This window comes from Phyllobates terribilis, unplaced genomic scaffold (genome assembly GCF_046119375.1).
Source record: "Phyllobates terribilis strain yellow unplaced genomic scaffold, ASM4611937v1 Scaffold_3__8_contigs__length_932513732, whole genome shotgun sequence".
Lineage (NCBI taxonomy): Eukaryota > Metazoa > Chordata > Amphibia > Anura > Dendrobatidae > Phyllobates > Phyllobates terribilis.
Genome location: NW_027362763.1, coordinates 767088669 through 767113496, shown reverse-complemented (window position 1 = coordinate 767113496; position 24828 = coordinate 767088669). Strand labels below are relative to the sequence as shown.

The 24828-nt window shown below is 46.8% G+C and overlaps 1 protein-coding gene across 3 annotated transcripts in view; it reads left to right on the top strand.

The window, feature by feature from the left end:
* The window catches only part of SLX4IP (SLX4 interacting protein), a 258954-nt gene that overhangs the window by 188146 nt on the left and 45980 nt on the right, over positions 1–24828 (top strand). For all 3 annotated transcript variants that reach the window (XM_073672225.1, XM_073672224.1, XM_073672223.1), the window contains exon 5: positions 18944–19021. In XM_073672225.1, the coding sequence (XP_073528326.1) occupies positions 18944–19021 (78 nt within the window). The remainder of the gene's footprint in view (positions 1–18943; positions 19022–24828) is intronic.

Here is a 24828-nt window from a genome sequence, read left to right as displayed (position 1 = left end):
TATGCTGGCAGTAGGGCTCAACGTCATCAGGCGGTTTTTACATTGAAATGTCTGGGAAATGTGAGTCACACAGCTGAGGAGTTGTGGTCAGCTCTGGAGAACCAATTTCATGAATGGTTGTCTCCACTGGACCTGAAACCAGGGAAGGCCGTGTGCGACAATGCTGCAAACCTGGGTGCGGCCCTTCGCCGGGGCAATGTCACACACGTGCCTTGTATGGCTCACGTGTTGAACCTGGTTGTCCAGCAATTTTTAGCCCACTATCCCAGACTAGATGGCCTTCTGCAGAGGGCACGGTCGCTGTGTGCTCACTTCCGCCGTTCGCATCCCGCAGCTCAGCGACTTACATCTCTACAGAAGTCGTTGGGCCTGCCACTTCACCGGCTAAAATGCGATGTGCCTACCCGGTGGAATTCAACTCTGCACATGTTGCAGCGACTGTGGCAGCACCGACAAGCCCTGGTGCAATACGTTCTGACGTATAGCCTGGGCCAACGAGATTCAGAGGTGGGGCAAATCACGCTGGAGGAGTGGTCTCAGATCAGGGACCTATGCACTCTTCTGCACAGTTTTGAAATGGCGATGAAGATGTTTAGTGCTGACGATGCCATTATCAGCATGACTATTCCGGTGATTTACATGCTGGAGCACATGTTAAACAGAATTCGGAGTCAGGTGGTGGCACAAGAGGAGGTGGAGGAAGTAGAGGAGGAGGAGTTGTATGCGGAAGGGCTAACATCTGCAAGGTCCAGACGGTCGGCAGCACCAGGGCGGCAGGCATGTGAGGGTGGGGGAGATGATTTTACCAGGGCGCATGGTAGCAGCCAAACTAGTGAGGAAGGTGCAGGAGCCCAGGAAGAAGTGGAGGACGAACTGATGGAAGACTCATCAGATGAGGGAGACCTTGATCACATTTCTGTTGTGCGAGGTTGGGGGGAGAGGACAGAGGAAGGAAGCATGATTGTTACCTCGCCACCAACACAACAGGGACTTGGTGCTCCTGGATGCGCAACACACATGAGTGCCTTCTTGCTGCACTACCTGCAACATGACCCTCGAATTGTGAGAATTAGAAATAATCCTGACTACTGGGTTGCCACACTGTTAGATCCCCGGTACAAAAGTAAATTTGCAGAAATTATTCCTGCCATAGAAAGGGATGCACGCATGCAGGAGTATCAGCAGAGACTGTTGCAGAATCTTACATGTGCTTTTCCACAAAATACCAGTGGTGCACGTAGTGAATCTCACAGTTCCAACTTGCCAACCGTGGGACCGTCAAGTGTTCAGCACTCAAACCATAACAGAACCACAGTATCTGCTGGTAACATCAATTTTGCGGAATCATTTCACCACTTTTTTAGCCCATCCTTTGCAAGGCCACAGGAGACAAGAAGTCTGACACATAGTCAACGCCTAGAGACGATGGTACAGGAGTATCTCCAAGTAAACATTGAAGCCACGACTGTGTCACTGGACCCTTGCTCTTTTTGGGCTTCCAATCTGGATAAATGGCCGGAGCTAGCCACTTACGCCTTGGAGATCTTGTCATGCCCCGCAGCCAGCGTTCTGTCTGAACGTGTGTTCAGCGCTGCTGGTGGTGTGCTGACAGATAAGCGCACGCGGCTCTCCACTGATAATGTAGACAGACTCACGTTCATAAAGATGAACAAATCATGGATCCGAAACGACTTTTCTACCCCTGTGTCATCCTGGGGAGAGTAAAAGCTTGATGATTGGTTAAAATCACCCTACCAACCGTTTTAAGCTTTCAAATTACTAATCATGTTTATCTGTATCTTGACTGGAAAATAATTTGGGCTTTGTAGCAGTGTGCAGCACTGATCCTATTAGGCCATCTATAATAAGCTTCACCAGATTTAAAATTAAAAATAATTTTTAGCTGCATCTAGCCCGGAAAATAATTTTGGGGCTCCGAGATGCGCAAGACACATAAGTGCCTTCTTGCTGCACTACCTGCAGCATGACCCTCATATTGTCAGAATTCGAAGTAATCATGACTACTGGGTTGCCACACTCTTAGATCCCCCAAACTTTTCGATCAACCTTTTCATTTTAATAAAGACCAAAAAAATGGTCATTTTTGAAATTATAAGCATTAGCAGGTTGTTAGAAACTGAAATCAAACAGTTTTCAACTCAAAACTTTATTCTAGGTGATGTTACATTTTCACATAGGACCCCTTGTTCGAAAGGAGCTTCTGAACTCTCTCGTCCATTGAATTTGTCAGGTTTTGGATGGTTTCTGCTTCAATTGTTTTGCATGAGGACAGAATACCCTCCCAGAGCTGTTGCTTAGATGTGAACTGCCTCCCGCCATCATAGACACTCCTTTTAATGATGCTCCAAAGGTTCTGAATGGGTTAGAGGTCAGGGGAGCATGGGGGTCACACCATAAGTTTGTCCCCTTTTATGCCCATATCAGCCAGAGATGCAGATGTTTTATGTGCAGCATGAGATGGTGCATTATCATGCAGAAAAATGATCTTGCTGTGAAATACACGGTTCTTCTTCTTGAACCATGGCAGGAAGTGCTGTTTGAGAAAATCCACATACATTATGGAGTTCATCTTTAGCGCCTTCAGGGATCCTAAAGGGGCCGACAATCTCTCTCCCCATGATTCCAGCCCAAAACATTACTCCACCTCCTCCTTGTTGGCGCTGTAGCCGTGTTTGCGTGGGGTGTCCATCAACCAGCCATCCTCCACTCCATCCATCTGGACCATCGAGCGCTGCACGGCACTCATCCGTGAACAAAACAGTTTTGAAATCAGTCTTCATGTAATGTTTGGCCCACTGGAGCCGTTTCTGCTTGTGTGAAGTGGATAGAGGAGGTCGACAGGATGGCGTATGCACAGCTGCAAACCTCTGAAGGACCCTGCATCTTGTTGTTCGGGGGACGTTGGAGGCACCAGCAGCTTCAAAAACTTGTCTGCTGCTATGACAAGGCTTTTTTGCCGCTGCTCTTTCAACCTGACGTAATTGCCTGTAGGAAAGAGTCCTCAATTTGCCCTTATCAGCATGCACACGTGTGTACTTTGAATCAGCTACATACTTCTTGATTGCCAAGACACTTCATCCTGATCATCGCACAATGTTGATTGTAGTCATGCCTTGACCTAAACACTCCACAATTTGTTGCTTCTCAGCAGCCGACACATCCTTTTTCTTTCCCATTTTGGCAGAAAATGTAGGCTGCTTAATAATGTGAGACAGCCTTCTTAAGTAGTCTTGCCTTTCATTGGACACACCTGCCAAACTAATTAGCACAGGTGTCTGCAATTGCTTACAGTGATATAAAGAGCCCTGACACACATCACCATCAATGAGTTTAACTGACAAACAAACAAATTCTTCCCTTATCACTCCTAAACACTTTTTGCATAATAATTTGGAACACAGTGTACATGTGCTTTTCCACAAAACACCAGTGGTTCACGTAGTGAATCTTACAGTTCTAACTTGCCAACCGTGGTCTGTATGGAGTTCAATAAAGGGCCCAAAATTAAGATAACATAGATGGGAGAGGTCTCTATGAATAGGAATTCCTAAGTATTTGATACCCTGTGAGGGCCAGGCAAAGGGAAAGTTGGACTGGATGGAATCCTATATGGATTTGGGGAGGGAGACATCGAGGGCCTCAGACTTCGCTGCATTGATTTTAAAATTTGACCATGTAACAAAGTGATCTATTTCAGCCATAACAGCATGGATGGATATATGTGATTGAGTGATATATACTAGGACATCATCAGCAAATAGAGAGCACTTGTACTCTGTGCCTCCCACCACAATCCACCTAATATTGGGGTTATGGCGAATTGATGAGAGCAGGTGCTCCGTCACTAGGATGTATAAGAGAGGGGACAGAGGACATCCCTGCCTTGTCCCATTGGTGATTGTGAAAGGTGATGAAAATGTTCTGATGCACCCCCTGGGCCTTGGGACACCCGGAGCCGGACCCTTTTTGGTGGATGCTGGTGGTTGTAGTCTCCGTGGCGGCGACCCGGTTCCGTGGCTCAGGGCGGTCAAACCAGTGGCGGAACTATTTATGTGGTTTTGATGTTTAAATGTCCGACTACGCCACCCGTGGATTGCGGTCAGAGTGAGGAGTATAGCCTCAGGGCAGTGTATGCGGAGGATGGGGGTGATGGTGCAGGGCAGCAGCAGTAATGACACGGAGTCAGTGATGCAGTCCAGGGCCTTTACCCACAGTTCTTATTATCCAGACCACGTCTGCAGGTAACGGCTGCCCACGTCGTACTGTGCTCACCAGGTGAGGGGCTCAGACAACTCCCAGATAACTTTGGAGTGCTTCACAGGACCCCCTTTGTGTGTCCTTTGTCTGGCCTTTCTTACCAACCCTTCTGTCCGGCTGCCTCGGGCCTCCTCTTGGTAAACTTGGCGCCAGTTTCCCTGACCCTATGTGGTGCCTTCCTAGCGGGTGTAGCGAGGGGCTGCGCCACATAAAATGTCACAGCCTCCTGTTTCTAGCTGAGGGTCGTTTCCTGCCTCCACTAGTTTCGGGGACCGGTCTCCCCCTTTGGCCTGACCCCTCCACGCAGGTGGATTCGGGCGTGCGGTGGCGACTCGCCCGTCCGCACCCCTGAGATCCCTTCGTTCCTCGTTCCTGGAGCCTTCTCCGCTCCTCTTCCTTCCTTCTCCCTCTTCCATGCCTGGGCCTCTGTTACTAGGCCCGCCTCCGGAGCAGAGCTCATGCAGAGCCCCTGCTCCCTGCCACTTCTGCTCAGACTTCACTGCACTGAACTAAGATGGTGCCCACCTTTTATACTCCCTTCTCAATGCACCCAGGAACTGCTTCCTCCCTGCTCCTGCACTACAGGGTTCCCCTTCCTCAGTGTTCCCTCCCCCCACTCCAGCCAGGGACAGGGACTGTCATGCCCATCTCAGGGGCATATTGGTCGCCCTGCCCCACGGCAATGTGGTGTAATGTATGCAGGTGTCGGGTCCTGATCCACACTACATCCTTACCTGAGAGTGAGATATCACACCTCTGGGTGAGGTGCAATACCTCTGTAGCAACCGAGCCCTCAGGGTGCTACAGTTCCATCTATCTTCAGCCTAGGTGACGTATTGCGATACAGGGCCGTGATTTTGGCTATAAAAGGGTCCCCTAGACCCCTACCCCAAGCTTTTTAAAAGAATCATATATGGCGTGCCAGGAGACTCTATGGAATGCTTTCTCAGCATCCAACGAGAGTATCTAATTACAAATTTTTAACTGCATCTAGCCCAGGAAATACTTTGTGCCTAGTAGCAGGGTCTGCTAGTCAGCGGATTATCCCGGCTGTTAAGCAAGCTACACCACCTGTAGTTTGGACACTTCATTTTTTCAAAGGAAATGCTTCGGGACCACGGGATACTCAGTGAAGAGCATCAGGAGGCACCCCAAGGCATAGGGGCTCGGACTGGCAGTAGGATGCCTTGCGGTGGACAGCCGAGCTCGATCCTTATAAAAGCTTTTTAACTGCAGCAGCTTTAGTGGACGCTACTGGAGCTGGAATTACGCGGCTGCTGGCATGAGACTTGCCCTCCAATAGATCCTTGTAAATGGATTTAAAGTGTATTTATTCAAATTAGAGAGACAATTTAAATTAAAAAGCTTAGAGCTGCCTCCACCACAGGGGGGCTCGCTCGACCCACCATCGGACAGGCACCAGTATTGGGAGAGGGGGGCTGGCCGTCAGGGTTCACCGCGGCTCTGGCACAAACCCGGCGACACGGAGGTGGCACGGGCAGGAGCGAACTGAACGTGTCGGCTTCTCACTTTTGGGATTTTAGAAGGGCATGACATGACTATATCTGTGTCTCCCCCTCCTTTTACTCCTCCACCTCTTTTCTTTTCGCATGACTATATGTACTTGTCACTTTTCCATGTGTTAGTTGTGTCTTCTGAGCAGTTTGTCAGCTTTTGGACACCTTTGAAGGTGTTTTCTATGTGTTTCTATGTGTTTTTGTTTGCCTGCCATTGGTTTTAACTGGTGTTCGACGAACCGAACTCGAACACTATGGGGGTGGCTCAACACTAGTTGCTAGTCACCTGGGCTCACACATAGAGGGAGGTATATAAGGTGGGCACCATCATAGAACAGAGTTCAGTTCAGTCCGGGGGAGTGAGTTCAGAGAGGAGTTCAGCCAGAGAGGGCTGACAGGGAGCTGTGGCTCAGTCTGGGCCCAGCTCCACGAGGCAGGCCTGGAGTGGAGGCCAGAAACAGCAGAGAGAACAGGAACAGAAGAGAAAGGAAACAAGGAACAGAACCTTAAGAGAGGACCAGAGACACGAGAGAAGAAGGAACCCCATAGGCCCAGGAGATTGCGGGTGATGGGTTGGCAGAACAGGGTACCGGATCCCAAATTGGTGGAGGCGACTAATCCTCAGCCAAAGACCGGCGGTCGTGACTATATCTCGGTGCGACCCCTCACTACACTTACCAGGAAGGCACACCACATAGGGTCAGGGACGCAGAAATCAGCATACCAAGAGAAGGCCCGAGGCAGCCGGACAAACGTAGAGTCACTGGTGGGGAACGGCCAGAGAAGGGAAGAGAAGGGAGCCCTGTGCCACGCTCTGGAATTGCCTGGGAGTTGGTCGAGCCCCTTGCCTGGTGGACGCAGCACGGCTTGGGCAGTCACCGCCGGTGCCGAGGTGACTAGGACCAGTAAAGAACTGTGAGTAAAGCATTGGAAACTGCAACCACACGTCTCTGTGCTTCTTCGCCGCACCAGCACCACCAGTGCTGGGACGCTCGTGCACCATCACTCCCATCATCCGCACTAACTGCCCTGAGGCTATATTTCTCCCGTGGGGAGTCGTCCCATACTTGTCTTTGCATACAACATCAGCCTCAGTGGTCTGCCTTGCAGCGGCGGTCCCCACTGACCGCAATCCACGGGTGGCGTAGTCGGACAATTATAATACTACTAAGTCTGCCACTGGTTTGACCACCCTGGGCACGGACCGGGTCATCGCCACGGAGATTACAACCCCCAGCGATCCGGCTCCGGGTATTCCCCGCATACACGTGCACACACGACACAGGCCCAGGGGGCGAGTCAACTTTGGCGTAGTCGGCAGGATTCAAACCAGCCCGCTACCACCGGGTACTGCGCGCCTTCAGAGACTGAGATACTTACTGTGGTGAAGTTTTCCCGCCATCCGGAGTCGTTTCCCGCCATCGGACGCCCTCTTGGGTCGTTTCCCGCCATCTTCATCCGTTCTTCCCGCCCCGGATGAGCTGACGCCATTATGTGCGCACCAAAAGACAGCAGGAAGCCGCCTCCCATCGTGGGCCAGGTCCCAGAGTGGCGCCAGAGAAGGGGCCCGCCCCCAGCAACTATGAGTGCAGCAATGGAGATGTCCATCAACGTGGGGGGGCTGCCCCTAAAGGTGATTTTCAGCAGATGCCCCCAAGACCACCCCCCATGGGGGCGGATAGGAAAGAAAACTGTGGGGTCGGGTGCGGCCTATATCAGTCTGGACATACCGCACCCGGAGATGGAAGGAGCAGCGAACCCCACCAGCACCCTGGCCCACAGCCTGCTGCAAGCTGAACCACCCTGCAGCTTAACGGAGTTGCTGACACAGCTGCCCAGAGACCCGGAGTGCGCGCGAGCTGCGCTGGAGGATCTAAATCGGAGGATGGTCCGGGCGCAGCGAGACGTGTTTGCCGGGTGGAAGGAGGAGTTGGCCCAGCAGCACGTAACCGGCTAGCAGGAGACACCGCGAGGACCGAGCAGCGCGCCTGCCTCTGAGGGCGGTGAAGGTGGACCGGCGGCGGCGGACGACGCCGCGGAGGAGGCCACGGAGATCGAGGCAGGTAACGGGGACGTCATCACCCCAAGCCCTGAGACCACCAGCATGCCCCCACTCTCCGTTGCGGGACCCGAAGCCCCGGGGACCGTGCCTGGTACCACGCCTCCACCGTCGCCAGCTAGGCCTCAGGCTGCGGGCGTCGCTGTCACTCCCCGCGCTGTGCCCTCTGAACCCAGGCGCCGTAAAGCAGGAGACGTCACAAGCCAGGACGCAAGGCCTAGTACACCCGGGCGCCACTGCCCCACCAGCGCCCCCTGCCTTGGCGGTGCCACCCCCGGACACATCCAGCAGACGACCACCTGCCTGGTCGCAAGGCCAAGTGCCCCCGGGCGCTGCTCCGCACCTGGGGCCCCGTGCCATACCACCCCTGGGCGCGGATCTCTTCGCCCAGCATATGGGCCCAGATGGAATGCCCCTGGTGTGGCCGGCCGAGCTGGCCAGCGGCCCCTCAAGGAGAGTTCCACCCCTGTGTGAGCCTCTGATACCGGCTCCGGAGCCTGTAGAAGTCGCCCAGCCCGCGCTGCAGGACGCCCAGTGCGAATGGGACCCCACTGGCAAAGATCTAATGGGGTTCCCCCAAGAAACCCGGGCGGACGCAGCCCGTCGCCTGGATTCCTGCTTTCAGCAGCTGGCCACCTTTGAAAGAGAGCGACGGCAGAGACGCATCAGGGAGGAGCGACTCCAAGCCCGGAGCGCGGAACAGAACCGAAGAGCTCGCCAAAGTCCCCAGGCCATCCGCGGTCCCCGAGCCACCGGGACCGTAGTAAAGTTCCAGCTGGAGCACGGCTGGGGCTTCATTAGCGACCCGGAGGCCGCAACCGACGTCTTCGTGACCAGAAGAGACGTTGAGAGTCACCTGCCAGAGGGACATCACGGACGTGACCTGTACCCTGGTGACGTGGTCACTTACACCCGGCACAAGGGCGCTAAAGGACTGTACGCCCTCCATGTCCACCGCTTGACCGAGGAGGAACTGCGGTACCGCCCAGACACTGAGTACACTGAGGGTCCGGACGGACCTGAAGACTACCCAGAAGAGCAAGGAGGACACCGTTATTGAATAAACGGTAAAATGAACTGTATATAGTTACCCGTCAGGGTATAAGAACTGTTACTGAATTGGAGTGTGGTCACCGTTGGGACTAATGTGGAGCTGTTCCATGCCAAAGTTGCCCTTATAACCTTTACCAGGCTGAGGACTGTGAACAGCCTTTCCCCCTTACCAACAGGCCGATGACTGGGAACGGCCAATCCCTTGTAAATAGTTGGGCTTCTTAAAGCGCCCCCTACTGGTTTTATAAAAGAACTGCAACGTCTACCTCAGGACGAATTAAATGGACTGTTGCACCCTTAAGAGAAAGTGAACACCTGGTCGCGAGTTGCACAGCGGCCAGAACTCAAGAATGTGTTTTTGAAAAAAAAAATGTTTCACTTGAAAAGGTTTTATATGAAAAGGTTTTGTATGCTGCTTGAGTAATAATGCAAATGTTTTATGTGATGTTTTATATGCTAAAAGAGTTCCGGTAGTTTTGACCATAGCTAGTGAAAGAAGAATGTTAAAGAAAAGAAAAAGTGTACCAGTAACGTTAAAAGGGAAAAGTGCCTCCCATAAAGGGATGGGTTAATAGTTAGTGTCTTATATGCGAATGCATTTTAAAAATTTTGTATGTCTAAATTGCTTTTATTCTTTTCCAGCCCGAGGATGTGCTGTGATTTACCAGGGGGGAATGTAGCGCCCCGAGGGTTCGGCTGCTACAGGGGTATTGCACCTCAAACCAAAGGTGTGATATTCCACTCCCGGGTAAGGATGGAGTGTGGACCAGGACTCAGTAAGCTGCATGCACCACACACACCCCATTTCCGAGGGACAGCTCAACGGTGCTCCCACTAGACAGAAGTGCAGGCACGACAGCATCTGTCCCTGGCTGGAGTGGGGAGGGGAAGGAAAACCCAGTGGTGTAGGAGCAGATAGGGGTGGGTCTCTGGGCATAGGTAGGAGCCCATTGGTTGCTAGTCACCTGGGCTCACACATAGAGGGAGGTATATAAGGTGGGCACCATCATAGAACAGAGTTCAGTTCAGTCCGGGGGAGTGAGTTCAGAGAGGAGTTCAGCCAGAGAGGGCTGACAGGGAGCTGTGGCTCATTCTGGGCCCAGCTCCACGAGGCAGGCCTGGAGTGGAGGCCAGAAACAGCAGAGAGAACGGGAACAGAAGAGAAAGGAAACAAGGAACAGAACATTAAGAGAGGACCAGAGACACGAGAGAAGAAGGAACCCCATAGGCCCAGGAGATTGCAGGTGACGGGTTGGCAGAACAGGGTACCAGATCCCAAATTGGTGGAGGCGACTAATCCTCAGCCAAAGACCGGCGGTCGTGACTATATCTCGGTGCAACCCCTCACTACACCTACCAGGAAGGCACACCACATAGGATCAGGGATGCAGAAATCAGCATACCAAGAGAAGGCCCGAGGCAGCCGGACAATCGTAGAGTCAGTAGTGGGGCACGGCCAGAGAAGGGAAGAGAAGGGAGCCCTGTGCCACGTTCTGGAATTGCCTGGGAGTTGGTCGAGCCCCTTGCCTGGTGGACGCAGCACGGCTTGGGCAGTCACCGCCGGTGCCGAGGTGACTAGGACCAGTAAAGAACTGTGAGTAAAGCATTGGAAACTGCAACCACACGTCTCTGTGCTTCTTCGCCGCACCAGCACCACCAGTGCTGGGACGCTCGTGCACCATCACTCCCATCATCCGCACTAACTGCCCTGAGGCTATACTTCTCCCGTGGGGAGTCGTCCCATACTTGGCTGCGCATACAACATCGCCTCAGTGGTCTGCCTTGCAGCGGCGGTCCCCACTGACCGCAATCCACGGGTGGCGTAGTCGGACAATTATAATACTACTAAGTCTGCCACTGGTTTGACCACCCTGGGCACGGACCGGGTCATCGCCACGGAGACTACAACCCCCCAGCGATCCGGCTCCGGGTATTCCCCGCATACACGTGCACACACGACACAGGCCCAGGGGGCGAGTCACACGCACGACATCATGCTAGGCCGGCTAATCTAAAGAGGAGACATGATGTTAATAAATGGGAGGTGGTTTGCAGTGATCCCGTCCAGTGGCCACAGTCTGCTGACCTGCCCACTGGAGTGGGTCTTATAAATTTTTTCACTCATCTCTAATTCTAAGTCATTGGGGACAATTAAATGCTGTACTCATTTATTCCATCACCGATCTTTCACAGCGTCATAGTTTCAGCTATATATGGATGTCTCACATGTGTGACCAGACCCTAAGAAAATTGTGGCAGCTGCTTGCCATGGGAAATAAATAGCTCTGTACCTATAGGATATGTAGTACATGATCCCTTACACCAGCGGCTCTGGACGCAGTTGACTACGGGGCCATAAAGATAAAACTTATAGGCATGTCTCTGCCTTTTCTTCTTAAATTAAAATTCCGTTGCTTTTAGGATACAAGAAGAGATTGAACTATTCAGATATGTCCTGTTTTTTTAGAATTCTTCCAGCTATGATTTTAAGGAGCTTATGTGAGATTAGAAAAAAAGATCTGCCTTTTTTAATGGAGTTGGGCTGTAAAACTCTAATAAGCCCATGACATGGGTGGCAATATATCTGAGGGCAAAAGCAGACATTTTTTCTAATCTTAGACAGCACCTTTAGGTTTCTTGAGGATTTATTCTATACTATAAAGATTGCACATCTTCCATTAAAATTCTCTGGCTGTAGTAATGGCAGTAGTTATTGTAGTAGAGATGTAAGCTTAAACACTTTTATTGTAGGAGTTTCTGTAACAGGTATTCAGTGCTATCAGGCCTTTGATAAATAGTGACCTTACATGCACGATCAAGCTCAACGCTAAAAGTGCTCGAGTTGACCATAAACTTTGTGTAATAGGTCACTTTTATGATAACCATCACATATAAAATAATTCAGCAGAGGACCTCTGTAAAGTCTCAGACGGTCCTATGAGGATGCCTTTTGAAATACAACTCCAGTTCCCAAAAGGTTGGGACGCTATGTAAAGAAAACAACAATGCAATGATTTGGAAATCTCTTATAGCCATATTTTATTCACAACAGAACAGAGAACACGGATCAGAAGGTGAACGCTGGGAATTTTTACATTTCATTTGAAAAAATGAACTAATTTAGCAATAATAAGTTGAGACAGGGCCATGACTACCATAACTTCAAATGGTTAATAAATCTGAAACCTGAATATTAAAGAAAGTAAAAGTGATGGTGTGTCTTAAGAGAAAATCTATATGTGTAGAATTATTATGTAACTAAGTGAAAATTAAAATGTTCCTGTCTCAATTGTTTCTATTCATCTGTTAAAGTGAGAATAATAAGCAACTCAAAACAAAAATACATTTCTGACATTTAAGAAAAATGGTGACCAATATAGCCACCCTTCTTTTCAGTAACAGTCATAAATCTTCTATCGATGAAGTCTGTTAGTTTCTTAATCTGTTGATCAACTTTTTGGGCAGCACCAACCACAGCTTCCCAGACACTGGTCAGAGAGGTGACTGTTTTCCTTCACCATAAATCTCCCATTTAGGAAGGGCCCAGAAGTTTTCAGTAGGGTTTAGGTCAGGTGAGGAAGGGGCCATGGCATTATTCTTTCATCTTAAGTCCTTTCTTGACTAGCCAAGCAGTGGAGTAGCTCGTTGCATGTGATGGAGCATTGTCCTGCCTAAAAATCATGGTTTTCTTCAAAGACGACTTTGTCCTGTACCACTGCTAGAAGAAAGTGTCTTTAAAAACTGGCAGTAGGTTTGGGAGTTAATTTTGAGTCTACCTTCCAACTGAAAAGGTCCAACTAACTAATCTTTAATAATACCAGGCCACAGCAATACTCCACCTCCATATTGCTGGTGTCTGTGTCAAAGTGGAGGTCTGTGCTCATTACTGATCCAGCCACAGGCCCGTCCAAATGGTCCATCAAAAGTCACTCTCATCTCATCACCAAGAGTCACTCTTATCCCTTCAGTCCATAAAACCTTTGAAAAATCTGTCTTCAGATATTTCTTGGCCCAGTCTTGACATTTCCCCTTCTGTGTCTTGTTCAGTGGTGGTCCGGTTTCAGCCTTCCTTACCTTGGCCATGTCTCTGAGCACTGAACACCTCGTACTTCTGGGCCTCCAGGGAGCTTGTAGTTCTGGAATATGACAGCACTGGAGGATAATGGCTTCCAGGTCACTTCACGTTTGATTCTTCTCAAATCTTTGCCAGTCAATGTGTGTCTTTTTTATTCAACATGTTTTTTGCAACCCTTTTGACTACTTGCAACAAAAATGTTGATGATTCTCCAATCACACCCCAATATTTTAGCAATTTCAAGAGTGCTGTATCGTTCTCTAAGTGCTGTAACTATTTTTGAGTCAGATAAAACTCTTTTTAGGCCTATTTTGCTTGATGAAAACAAGCTGCCTAATAATCCTGCACAAGTTCATAAAGGGTCTTTAATATCCTTAGGCCTCATTATACAAATACACATCACGCGATCTGCTTCATCAAACAAGCATTCAGGTTTCTACAGCTTGGAGATGGGAAAATCTGCATAAAAATGATGACATGGTCAAAATACCCGCTTGCCTAATAATTGAGCACGTAGGGAATATTCAAACCCTCTGTTTTTAAGACATTAATCTGTGATCATCGTTTTGTTTCTCATTGTGGTTAAAGATGGAAAGTTCTGTACATAGATGCACTATGGGGATTATTCTTGCTAAGCAGCAGTTGGAAGTATCTTCTAAAGAAGCATAAACTGAGCATTATAAGAGCACTGCTGCACAGTGTTTGGTACAGAAGTAGCCATATTAAGGTAATGAAGTATATATTACTAAAACCCATAACTTTGCAATGCCTGTAGGATAAATAAAATGAAGAAAAAAAAAAGTAGATACTTTTTAATGCAACAATGATTGAACATTCTCACAAAGCTTCATTTATAGGGTAATTTAGCCACCTTGATTTGAAGGATCAGTGGGGCTCTCAGCAGCTGGACCCTAGAATCCAACCTTTATCATCTACCCTGGAGAAGTTCTAAATGTTTTACATGAGACCCCCTTTAATGGGATATTCTCATCTCAAAAATGACAACATATCTATGGGATTTTTTTTTTTCACCTGTCCAAAAAAAAAATATAAATGAAATGCCAATTCATGTGTAAATGCAGTTTATGCCACAAAATATACCACTCCTCCGCATTTTATTTTCATACCGCTAACCGAGCAAAAATGTATGCCAATTTGAAGCTGTGGATGCAAAACCGAATAAATTGTGTACGTTCTTAGGCTGAAAAATGGCGGTGGCATTAATGGGTTAAATAGCTTTTTCTATGTAAACTATCAAAATGTGAATAAGTGAAACAAGGCTCACCTGTTCTCACATTAATAATTTAGTAGGCGTTTCCTCCCGTAGGGAAATTGGAGGAACTTAGATGTCCGGCTCATTTCCAAGACCTCTTTGTGTGCCCCTCTTTACTTTGCCAATTCGTAATCTTCTAATTCCATTCAAGATTGTGGACACAAGAGGAATCTTGTTTTCTATAAAACAATCCGATGCTTTGACAGTGCGTTGCCATTTTATCCATGTGTGACATAAGACGGCACTATGACATTTGGTCTCTGAGCTGTATCCCAAGTCTGGATGCCCTCGCACTGTGCTGTATTCTGTCTGAAAAGCCATGTCTGTCTACACACAAGCAAACGCTGCTCTCGCTTCTTTGTTCTTTCGGAATACACAGACAATGAATCACTTTTTACCGTGAGCTTCACAATTAGAGGAAATGGTCATAAATCAAGACTTGTGTTAGTTTTATGTTATGGTTTTGTCTCAATCATTTTAAAGATATTTTTTTCATGTCAGCACATAGAAATTTGGACTGGGACTCGGGAAATTTTTGTCTTTTTTTGCATTATTTCATAATTGTATGAATATGACATAATCACAATGACCTGGCTTAGCTTTCTGATGGAAATAGTTTGCTCTTCTGGGAGATTGTATCATACTACCAACAGAAGTTGTACATTTTAGATAAAATTTATATTCAACTTGAACAACCAATGTGGCTGCTACTAGTACCATAGATAGTGTATGCCCAAGCATGGGTTTGCCCCAATGCCATCACCGTTTGTGATCCTTTGTAGGGTTTCCATTCTCTACATTGGAGCTTCAGCAAATAAGTGTACAAATACCCAATGGTCAACTCACCCTTGTATCCTACAAATGGATGGTGGAGTCCATGAACTGTTTTCAAGCCTTCTGCCCAGGTAATGAGGAATGATGACCAGCACGTGGAATGGACTGAATCTGATTTTTGCTACCCATCTTGTATAGATATACTTTATTACTGTAAAGTCAGTTTCACACGTCCGAAATTCAGGGTCCAAGCACGGACCTTGATTTCCAGATTGGCCACGTATCTCCTGACCTGAAATCCAACCGTTTCATCGGTATGTATGAGGCTTTTGCGTTTGGGTCAGAAGACCCACCGCCTGTCCAGACTATTCGTTACGCACTTATTCCATGAATGTTTGATGTGTGAAACTGGAATAAGTGAAATCACTGCCTATATAAATAAAAAATAATCCAGGAGTCTGGTCAAAAACTTCTGTGCAAATCGGTCCGCGATTGGACTGCAATACACAGATTTGCCACGGCTCTCCTGACCCGAGCATGACAGCCTCAATGAAATCTTGAAGTTGTCACATTCTGGTTTTTAGACTTTTGCCCTGTCCGTGCATTATGGTTCTTTCTAGGACTGATTTGCACGGATGTCTGCATGAGCCTTAACAGAAATTCACAAAATTGCGTCTGAAGCTTTATCCTAAGAAGGCTGATGAGAAAAAAATGAAGGATGGTCCTAACCTCAGTCAAGAAGATCTGCTCAAGTTTGTGACTTCAATCTGTGATATTTCCACTAGTTGCCTAGGTCTTCTATCAACCTTTCTTCATGGCCGCCTAGATGTCGTACCTGGCTATTGCATGTATGAATTTCAGATGAGACAAGTGTATCCTGTTTGCAGCCGCTGTCAAGTTTGCTTTTTAAATTAGAATCGTACTTGAATCAAAACCACTAATGCTAAACTAAACAGTTTGCCATTATATAAAGAAAAGACAACATCTATATATTCACAGGTCCTCAGACGTACTTAATCATATAATCTATAAATAAACAGCAACACAGGAAGGCTTCAGATTTATTATATGTTTGTAATGTATCAACCTATCCAGCAGAAACACATTAGTGGAGCCATGCCGAGACCGGGAACAAGTTTAAACATGGTATGTATGCAGTCAAAGTGTCTACATGGAAGGGTGAAGAACAGGATTTGGTATACCAAATTATTAAAGGGAACCTGTCAGCAGTTTTGACTGCACTGATGGCAGGAGTAAATAGGGGAACGGAAGAGCTGCTTAAATACGCCTGTAAGTTGTAAATAAATGACAGCTTGACTTTTCAAATACAGTTCATCTCCCATGCTTGGTGCTCCTGGAAATGCACTGGAGGCAGATCCCAGCACTGACGTGCACTTTGGTCTCTGTAATGCGCTTTCCCCAAGCCCATTGCAGCCATCAGTTAAGCACAGTGCCTGAGGGATTGCGGCATCCAACTCTTGGTACTGCCACCAATCAGCTGTTTGAATAGGCCAATGTTCACATTGCTCCGTCAGGCTGCACGCTCTACACCTAAAGCCTCAATGTACATTAGTTGAAAGTCAGCCGAACCTGCCAATTTTCTGGGAGCAACTGACAGTCCAGTGTGTATTTTTGCCTCCCGGCTCTCTCCCGACAGGTGATGTCAGGGGACGGAAAGATCCGTCTGGTTTAATTTCAACAGCTTGGCCAATTAAAGTACACATTACATAATTGCTATTTCTACAATTCTCCTGCAGTTGGTGTCTATCTTACTGCCTTAACAAGAACCTCAATTTTTTTTTATATATGTTGCAAGCCTATTTTGTAGTGCTTGCACAGGGATTGTGGCCATATACGAACAGCCCCCACCCCCATTACCTGACATTCTAAGTCCCCTATTTCTGACACATTCTCACCGATTGATATGCAGGATGAAGTCAGAAACCCACTTAAACAAAGAGAGAACATGCAATTTCCATGCTGATGTTGTCATTTGCCACATTCCAATCAAGAACCTTGCAAAATGAGAGAAGCTAACCACAAAGTTCCAACGCTCAATCAGGGAATGCATAAAGTGCTTAGGGGAATGCACATGCTTAAAGGGGTTGTGAAGAATTAGACAAGCATAACTGCTTTCCTTGAGAAATCTATTTGACACCTGTCAATAGACTGTGTATGGTATGGTTGTCCACCACATAAACTTAAAGAGAACCTGTCAGCATGGTTTAGCAACGTAAAGTAAAGACATGGTCATAATGGCGCTGTGTTATACAGATTAAATTGATACCTTTTAGTTTAGAAATCCTCATGGTGGTGGTTCTTTAATCCACCTTTGACGTTTTCAGTTAATAAGCTTTAGGTGCATATGGGCAGGACTGTGGTTAGGGTCCTCGGCTACTGTTCCGGCCCCTCCGCCTGCCTCTGGGGTCTGCATGACGGGTCACTGCCTTTGTGAGTGACCTGTCTCCTGTTTGAAATTTCCACCTTGCACTGTCCTTGCTGCGAGTGATGCGTCTAAAATAAAATGGCGCCGGTGGTGGTGCATGCACAGATTTAGATCTTCGCTCAATTAAATCTCTAAAGAACATCTCAATCTGCACATGCACTGCCACCAGCTCCATTTTACTGAAGACTGCTGGGAGACCAATCTGCGCGAGAGTCGCCCGTGGCATTGACTGCGCCGTTGCAAAATTTCAAGGAGGCAAATCATTCACAAAGTAGTGACTTGTAATACAGACACTAGATGCAGACGGACGTCCGGGGCAAGAGCCGAAGACCTTACCCACAGACATTTGGGGAGCAAATGGGGGTGTGTCTTTTAATCCAAAAGTAGCTTACCGAGTGGCGGCTGTGGTGGAGCGGAGTCCTAGGAGGCGGTGTAGTTGCTGCAGAAAGTTGGTGGTGGCAGCAGGAGTGGGGCGATGCTGCGGACCCCGGGCTGGGAGGAGGGGGTGTTCAGCGGTGTAAGGCTGTGGTGGGCCCCGGGCTTCCACAAAATGTCGGCAGAGTCCCCGCATTTCCCATAGTTTTCACTGCGGTGGACTAAGGGAAAATAGCCACCTTCCTGCAGTAGCGACCCTACCTCCTGGGACCCTGCTCCAATGCAGCCGCCCCCTCCCCGGTAAGTTACCGTAAATCAAACTATAAGACGCACCACCATTTTATTAAAAAATTTTTTTTTCCTATTTTCCTTCCCAAAATTTGGGGTGCGTCTTATGGTCCGGTGCGTCTTATAGTCAATAAAAATACGGTATTTAATTTCCCAGAGGAGCATTGTATGGCCTATAAGTCTTTTTACACTGGCTTGGCACTCTCTACAAGGAGAGACATTACTCTTAGATTACCATCAGAGGTCTCACATCTGGCCAAATCAGTCCTCTTGCTTTGCACTGATAAGAGGCAAACACCCAGAAACATGTGTATGCAAATAGTGTCTGGTTCAGATTTTATCCTATGTCATGTGGCAAGGCTCTTTAAATGGTTGACTTAAGTCATTTTTAGGATTGCTACTTCCGATAGGTGGCACTAGAGTTTTAGTCCTTTTCCTCTCTGAAGAGGCAGTTTGCACACTTCATGAAGGCAAGCATGACTTTATAGTAACAGATTTATTTTTTTTAAGGGGAAGTATTTTCTTAGAATCTTATGTACCATTGTATGTTTTTATTCCTAGTCCTCAATACATTGCACCTGATAACCACATATTAAATGTCATTTGTCGTTGATGTCATACTGTTCTCAGGAGGAGCCCTCTGCTGCATCTTGTCCGCTGTGGAACGGATCTCCCTCATACATTCATCCCACATCTTCTGCACTATTTATTCTAACAATAGTTGTTGATTTAACATCTGCTTTGTGTCCACAGCCTATTACATGTAGGTGCCAGATTTTTTATGCAATTTTGTTTTTTCCTTTAGGAACTCGGTTGCGAATTGCAGCTTATTTTATTAAGAGATGGGTAAATCTTCGCTGTGTGGTGCAACGTCAGTATCGAGGTATGCTATGATTATACTACTAATGGGGTTAGTACTGCCTCAAAAATTCCACAAAATTCCACAATGAGTGTACACTAAACCCCCTTTTTGTAATATTTTTTTTTTCACCTAAATTAGTCATGAAATATTTATTTTGAAAAAAAAAAAAAAAACAGAAAATATTTTTGTCTTCTATGAAAATGTTCAGTTTTGGTTATTCCACCTTCAAATAACAAGTCATTACGCAGTGTATGATAAAATCAACAGCGTATCTATAGAATGCAAGGATATACAGTAATATGTCCTCCAAGGGGAGATGGCCATTAGAAGGGGGTCTTGATCAGAGAAAACCCCCCCCATTAATTAGCTATTAATAATAACTATTATAATTATTAATTATATTCATTCACAAGCCTATTGAAGCCTATCCAATGCTCATCCAGCTTGTAAGAAGGTTCTAAGAAGCTTCAATGCCTCAAATGTTAAAGGTGTTTGAAAACAGTATTGTGTATTTGTCACACTGAATAGTTCCAGGTCTATATATATAAATATATACCACCCAAACTCCTTTGTGAGGGTCAACTTTTTTGGTGTTTGATACATTCCAATTTTCTTAAAGAATTTCCAGTGCACCTTTTGGAGTAAATTTGTCAGGTTTGCCACTCCTGTTCTTGCTCCTGTTCTGACTAAAGGGAACCTGCTGCCAAGGGCATCATGCATCACAGCACTGCTGCACTATAGTAACCAGGTACATTGTCCTCTTTAGACATAGTATATTTTAGTGAAACTATACTTTAATGAGGGCGCTGGAAATCAGACTAGTCTGGCGCTACGCCCAGCTAGCTTTTCTCAGTGACGCTCTCTGTGATTGACAGGTCTCTTGCCATGGGAGAGACACGTCATTCACCTGCAGCTGAGCTGGTAGAAGCCGACCTGGAGCATTTCAGAGAAAAATATAGCTGGTTGCAGTTAAGCAGTCTGGCTCTGGTTCTTGCTGTTATGATCTGCAACATCAACTAGGGAAAGAAGGGGGGAGCTGTCCCTACAGTAAGACTAAGCTGAGTCCCTACGTTGTAGCAGGCAACCTGTTCCTTGTGAACAAACCCGCCTTCGTCCTCGGCTAGTCTGAACGGAGACCTATAGAGAAAGGGAGGGGTCCCTAAAAGAACTAAGGACTGGGACAAAAATGGGACACCTCCTAACAGAAGTTGTTGCAGAGCAAAAGATAAACTGACAAAAGTACTAGAGGTCCCAGAGGACCAAGCAAACTAGAGATAGATAGGCACAAAAGCACCTGGCTAGAGAGGCAGTCAAAACAACACTGAAGTCCAGCAAAGCCAGAAGGGCGGAGCTGGAATATATAGGAAGATGGTCACGTGACCGCAAAACACAAGATAGAAACAAAAACAAACAGGAGGGTTCTAACAGTACCCCCTCTTTTATGAGGATCCTCCGGATCCTCCAGGCCCAGGCCTATCCGGAAATCTCCTGTGGAAAGCTCTGACAAGTCTAGGAGCAGAGACATCCTCCGCCTTTACCCAGGAGTTATCCTCGGGACCGAAACCTTTCCAAGCGACGAGATACTGCAATCTCCCTCTATGCCCTCTGGAATTCAGGATACGAGAAATTTCATATTCGCCGTCTTCCACCACCGGAGGAACTGTGACAGTGGCCTCCCTATCCGATACATCAGCCTTTTTCTACAAGGAAACATGAAACACAGGATTAATCTTCCAGGAGGTGGGAACCTCCAACCTAACAGCAGACTGGTTAACTACCTGAAGCACCTTAAATGGCCCCACAAACTTCGGACCCAATTTTTTAGAGGGAATCCTCAACCGCAGATTCTTTGAGGACAACCAAACCATGTCACCCACAGTAAGCAAAACCTCTTTACGTTTCCTGTTAAAATACTTCTTGGACTTTTTGTTAGCCTCTTCAAGGTTACAACGTACATTAGTCCAAACTCTCTCCAAATCACCGGAAAAATTCTCCTCCTCCGGCACCGCTGACCCCAATTTGGAGAACGAACCAAAAGACGGATGTCTACCAGTACAACAAAAAAAAGGAGAACACCCAGCAGAGGCGCATGTATTGTTGTTCAGAGCAAATTCTGCGAGTGGCAGAAACTCAGACCACCCCTCTTGATTGTCTGCCTCAAAACAACGCAAAAACTGTTCAACATCCTGGTTCTTTCTTTCAGTCTGTCCATTAGACTCAGGATGATGATCAGACGAAAATGACAAATGGACTCCCAACCTGTCACAAAAAGCACGCCAAAAGCGAGCCACAAACTGAGGTCCCCTATCAGAAACAAATGCCTTAGCGAGTGTCTTAGCGCAGGGTAGCTTAATGAATTGAACCAAATGACACATCTTGCTAAAATGGTCCACGACCACCCAGATGACAGTGAAACCCTCGGACACATGAAGGTCAGTAATAAAATCCATTGCCAGATGCGTCCAAGGCACACTAGGAACCTCCAGAAGGCAAAGCAACCCCGCAGCAGGGGTATATGAAGCATTTGACCTAGCACACACCGTATATTGACGCACCCACTTGATGACTTCCTTCTGCCACCCAGGCCACCAAAAACTGCGACCTACCAGTCTCTTAGTTTCAGAAATTCCTGGATGACCTACCAACCGAGACTCATGATACTCCACAAGCAAATCTCTCCTAAAGGTTCTAGGCACAAACAACCTCCCAAGAGGAGTGTTAGATGGGGCATCCTATTGGGCTTTCAGAATCCCATCTTCCAAAACGGAGTCCAATGCTGCTACCACAACTCCTTCCTGTAAAATGCTCTCCTCTTCCTCGGTACCAACCATGGGAGAAAAGCTGCGAGATAAAGCATCAGCTTTAACATTCTTAGTACCAGGGATATAGGTAACAGAAAAATTAAACCGAGAAAAAAAAAGGTGCCCACCTAGCTTGACAGGCATTCAAGTGTTTGGCAGCATCCAGATAGATCAAATTCTTATGATCTGTGAAAACCTGAATAGGAAATTTAGCACCTTCCAAGAAATGACGCCAATGTTCAAACGCGAGTTTAATAGCCTGCAATTACCAACATTGTAATTAAGTTCGGTTTCTGAAAATTTTTTCGAAAGAAAAGCACAGGGATGTACTCCATCCTTGTTCTCCTGAGACAAAACTGCACCGACCCCCACCGAAGAAGCATCAACCTCGACCAAAAAAGGCTTGGTCTCATCAGGCTGCATAAGGATAGGGGCAGAACTGAACCTCTCCTTGAGATACACAAAAGCTTCAATGGCCTCAGTAGTCCACTGGACCGTATTCGCACCTTTCCTGGTGAGATCGGTCAGCGGCTTAACAATTACAGAAAAATTCTTAATGAATTTCCTGTAATAATTGGCGAAACCCAAAAATCTCTGTATCGATTTCAAACCAATAGGCCTAGGCCATTCCTGCACAGCCTGAACCTTCCCCGGGTCCATCTCAAAGCCCTCGCTGGAGATAATGTAGCCCAAAAAACTAATTCTCTGCACAGCAAACACATATTTCTCCAGCTTAGCAAAGAGTGAATTATCACTCAATAACTGCAACACCTCACGTACACTCTGCCAATGGGACTCCAGATCTGGTGAATAAATCAGAATGTCATCCAAATACTCAACCACATTCTTACCAATCAAAGGTCTCAGGATGTCATTAATAAGGTTCTGAAAAAACGCGGGTGCATTGGTAAGACCAAAAGGCATCACCAGATTCTCAAAATGACCTACCGGAGTGTTAAAAGCAGTTTTCCATTCATCACCCTCCTTCATTCGTAACAAATTGTATGCCCCCCGGAGATCAATTTTAGAGAACCACTTGGACCCCACTAACTGGTTAAACAAGTCAGGAATTAACGGCAATGGGTAGGAATTGCGTACGGTAACCTTATTAATTTCACGAAAGTCCAGACATGGACGTAAACCGCCGTCCTTTTTTTTAACAAAGAAAAATCCAACGGCCACAGGCAACTTAGAAGGTCTAATGTGACCAGCAGCCAGGCTGGTCTGTATGTATTCCTCCAAGGCCTTTCTTTCAGGGATAGTCAGATTAAATAAGCGACTCTTGGGAAGAGTAGCTCCAGGAACAAACTCAATGGTGCAATCATAGTCCCTATGAGGAGGTAAAACTTGCGACTCCTCCTCTGAAAAATACTTCCAAAAATCCTGAATAGGTACAGGTAATTCCCCTTTTTCCACAGCCGCAATGCGACCATTACAACATTTATCATAGCACTTAGGACTCCAAGACTTAATCACATTAGTAGACCAGTCCAGTAAAGGATTGTCTAGTTTTAACCAAGGCAAACCTAAAACGACTGGAGAGGGTAAATTATTTAATACCACAAAATCCAAATTTTCTTGGTGAACTCCATTGATAGTGAGGGGAAATGCAGCAACCTTGTGAGTAATACATTTCAAAGGAGTGTTATCAATTGCAATCACAGAAATAGGTGATGACAAAGGTTTGGATTCCAATTTAAGTTTTTCCAAAAACCCCTTATCAATCACATTAAGTGTTGAACCACAATCCACAAATACCTGAAATTCAATCAAATCTTCCTGCAATGAGGTACTCCCTGAAAGAAATACTCCCTTAGAGCTCAAACAAGCAATACGGGCGTAACTGACCTTTTTTTTTTCTTTACTTAAACGAAGCTCACAGTTCTTAATCAAATGGCAGCTCTACCACAATAAAAACACAATCCCTTGGAAAACCTGCGGTCTATTTCCTGAGAGCGAAGTGACATCGCCCCAACCTCCATCGGTTCTCCGCCGTCCGAGTAGACCCTCTGGGAACTAGGAGCTGCCATTTCAGAAATTTTTTCATCATTAACCCTGGCACGCAGTCTCCTGTCCACACGTATAGCTAATTGCATGGCTTCCTGCAAGGTCTCGGGTGCAGGAAATGCAATCAGCAGATCCTTAACCCTTTCACTTAGACCAGCAAGGAAAAAACATTTTAACACCGAATCATTCCATTTCACTTCTGAGGACCACCTTCTGAAGTGTGTACAATAATTTTCAACATCACCTGACCCCTGATTCAAACGCCTCAGTTCTGTCTCAGCAGATGAGACTCTATCAGGATCGTCATACAATAGCCCCATAGCAGAAAAAAAATCCTCCACTGACCTAAAACACGGATCATTAGGTTGGAGAGAAAAGGCCCACCCCTGTGGTTCCTTGCGCAAAAGTGACATGATAAACCAAATGCGCTGTGATTCATTCCCAGAGGACCTTGGTCTCAAACGAAAATATAATAAACAAGCATTTTTAAAGGAAAAAAAATCTTGTTGTTTACCATAAAAATATCAGGGAGTCCTACCTTGGGTTCGACAAAATGCGCTCCAGAACAGCTACTCACGTGTTGCCGGAGCTCGGACACCTCCAGAGACAATCCCTGCAGGCGTTGAGCCAAATCTTGAACAGAAACCATACTGATCCCCGTATTTCTTTCCTTAAGGTTTTTGTTTGGGCTGGACTTACTGTTATGATCTGCAACATCAACTAGGGAAAGAAGGGGAGCGCTGTCCCTACAGTAAAACTAAGCTGAGTCCCTACGTTGTAGCGGGCAACCTGTTCCTTGTGAACAGACCCGCCTTTGTCCTCGGCTAGTCTGAACGGAGACCTATAGAGAAAGGGAGGGGTCCCTAAAAGAACTAAGGACTGGGACAAAAATGGGACACCTCCTAACAGAAGTTGTTGCAGAGCAAAAGAAAAACTGACAAAAGTACTAGAGGTCCCAGAGGACCAAGCAAACTAGAGATAGATAGGCACAAAAGCACCTGGCTAGAAAGACAGTCAAAA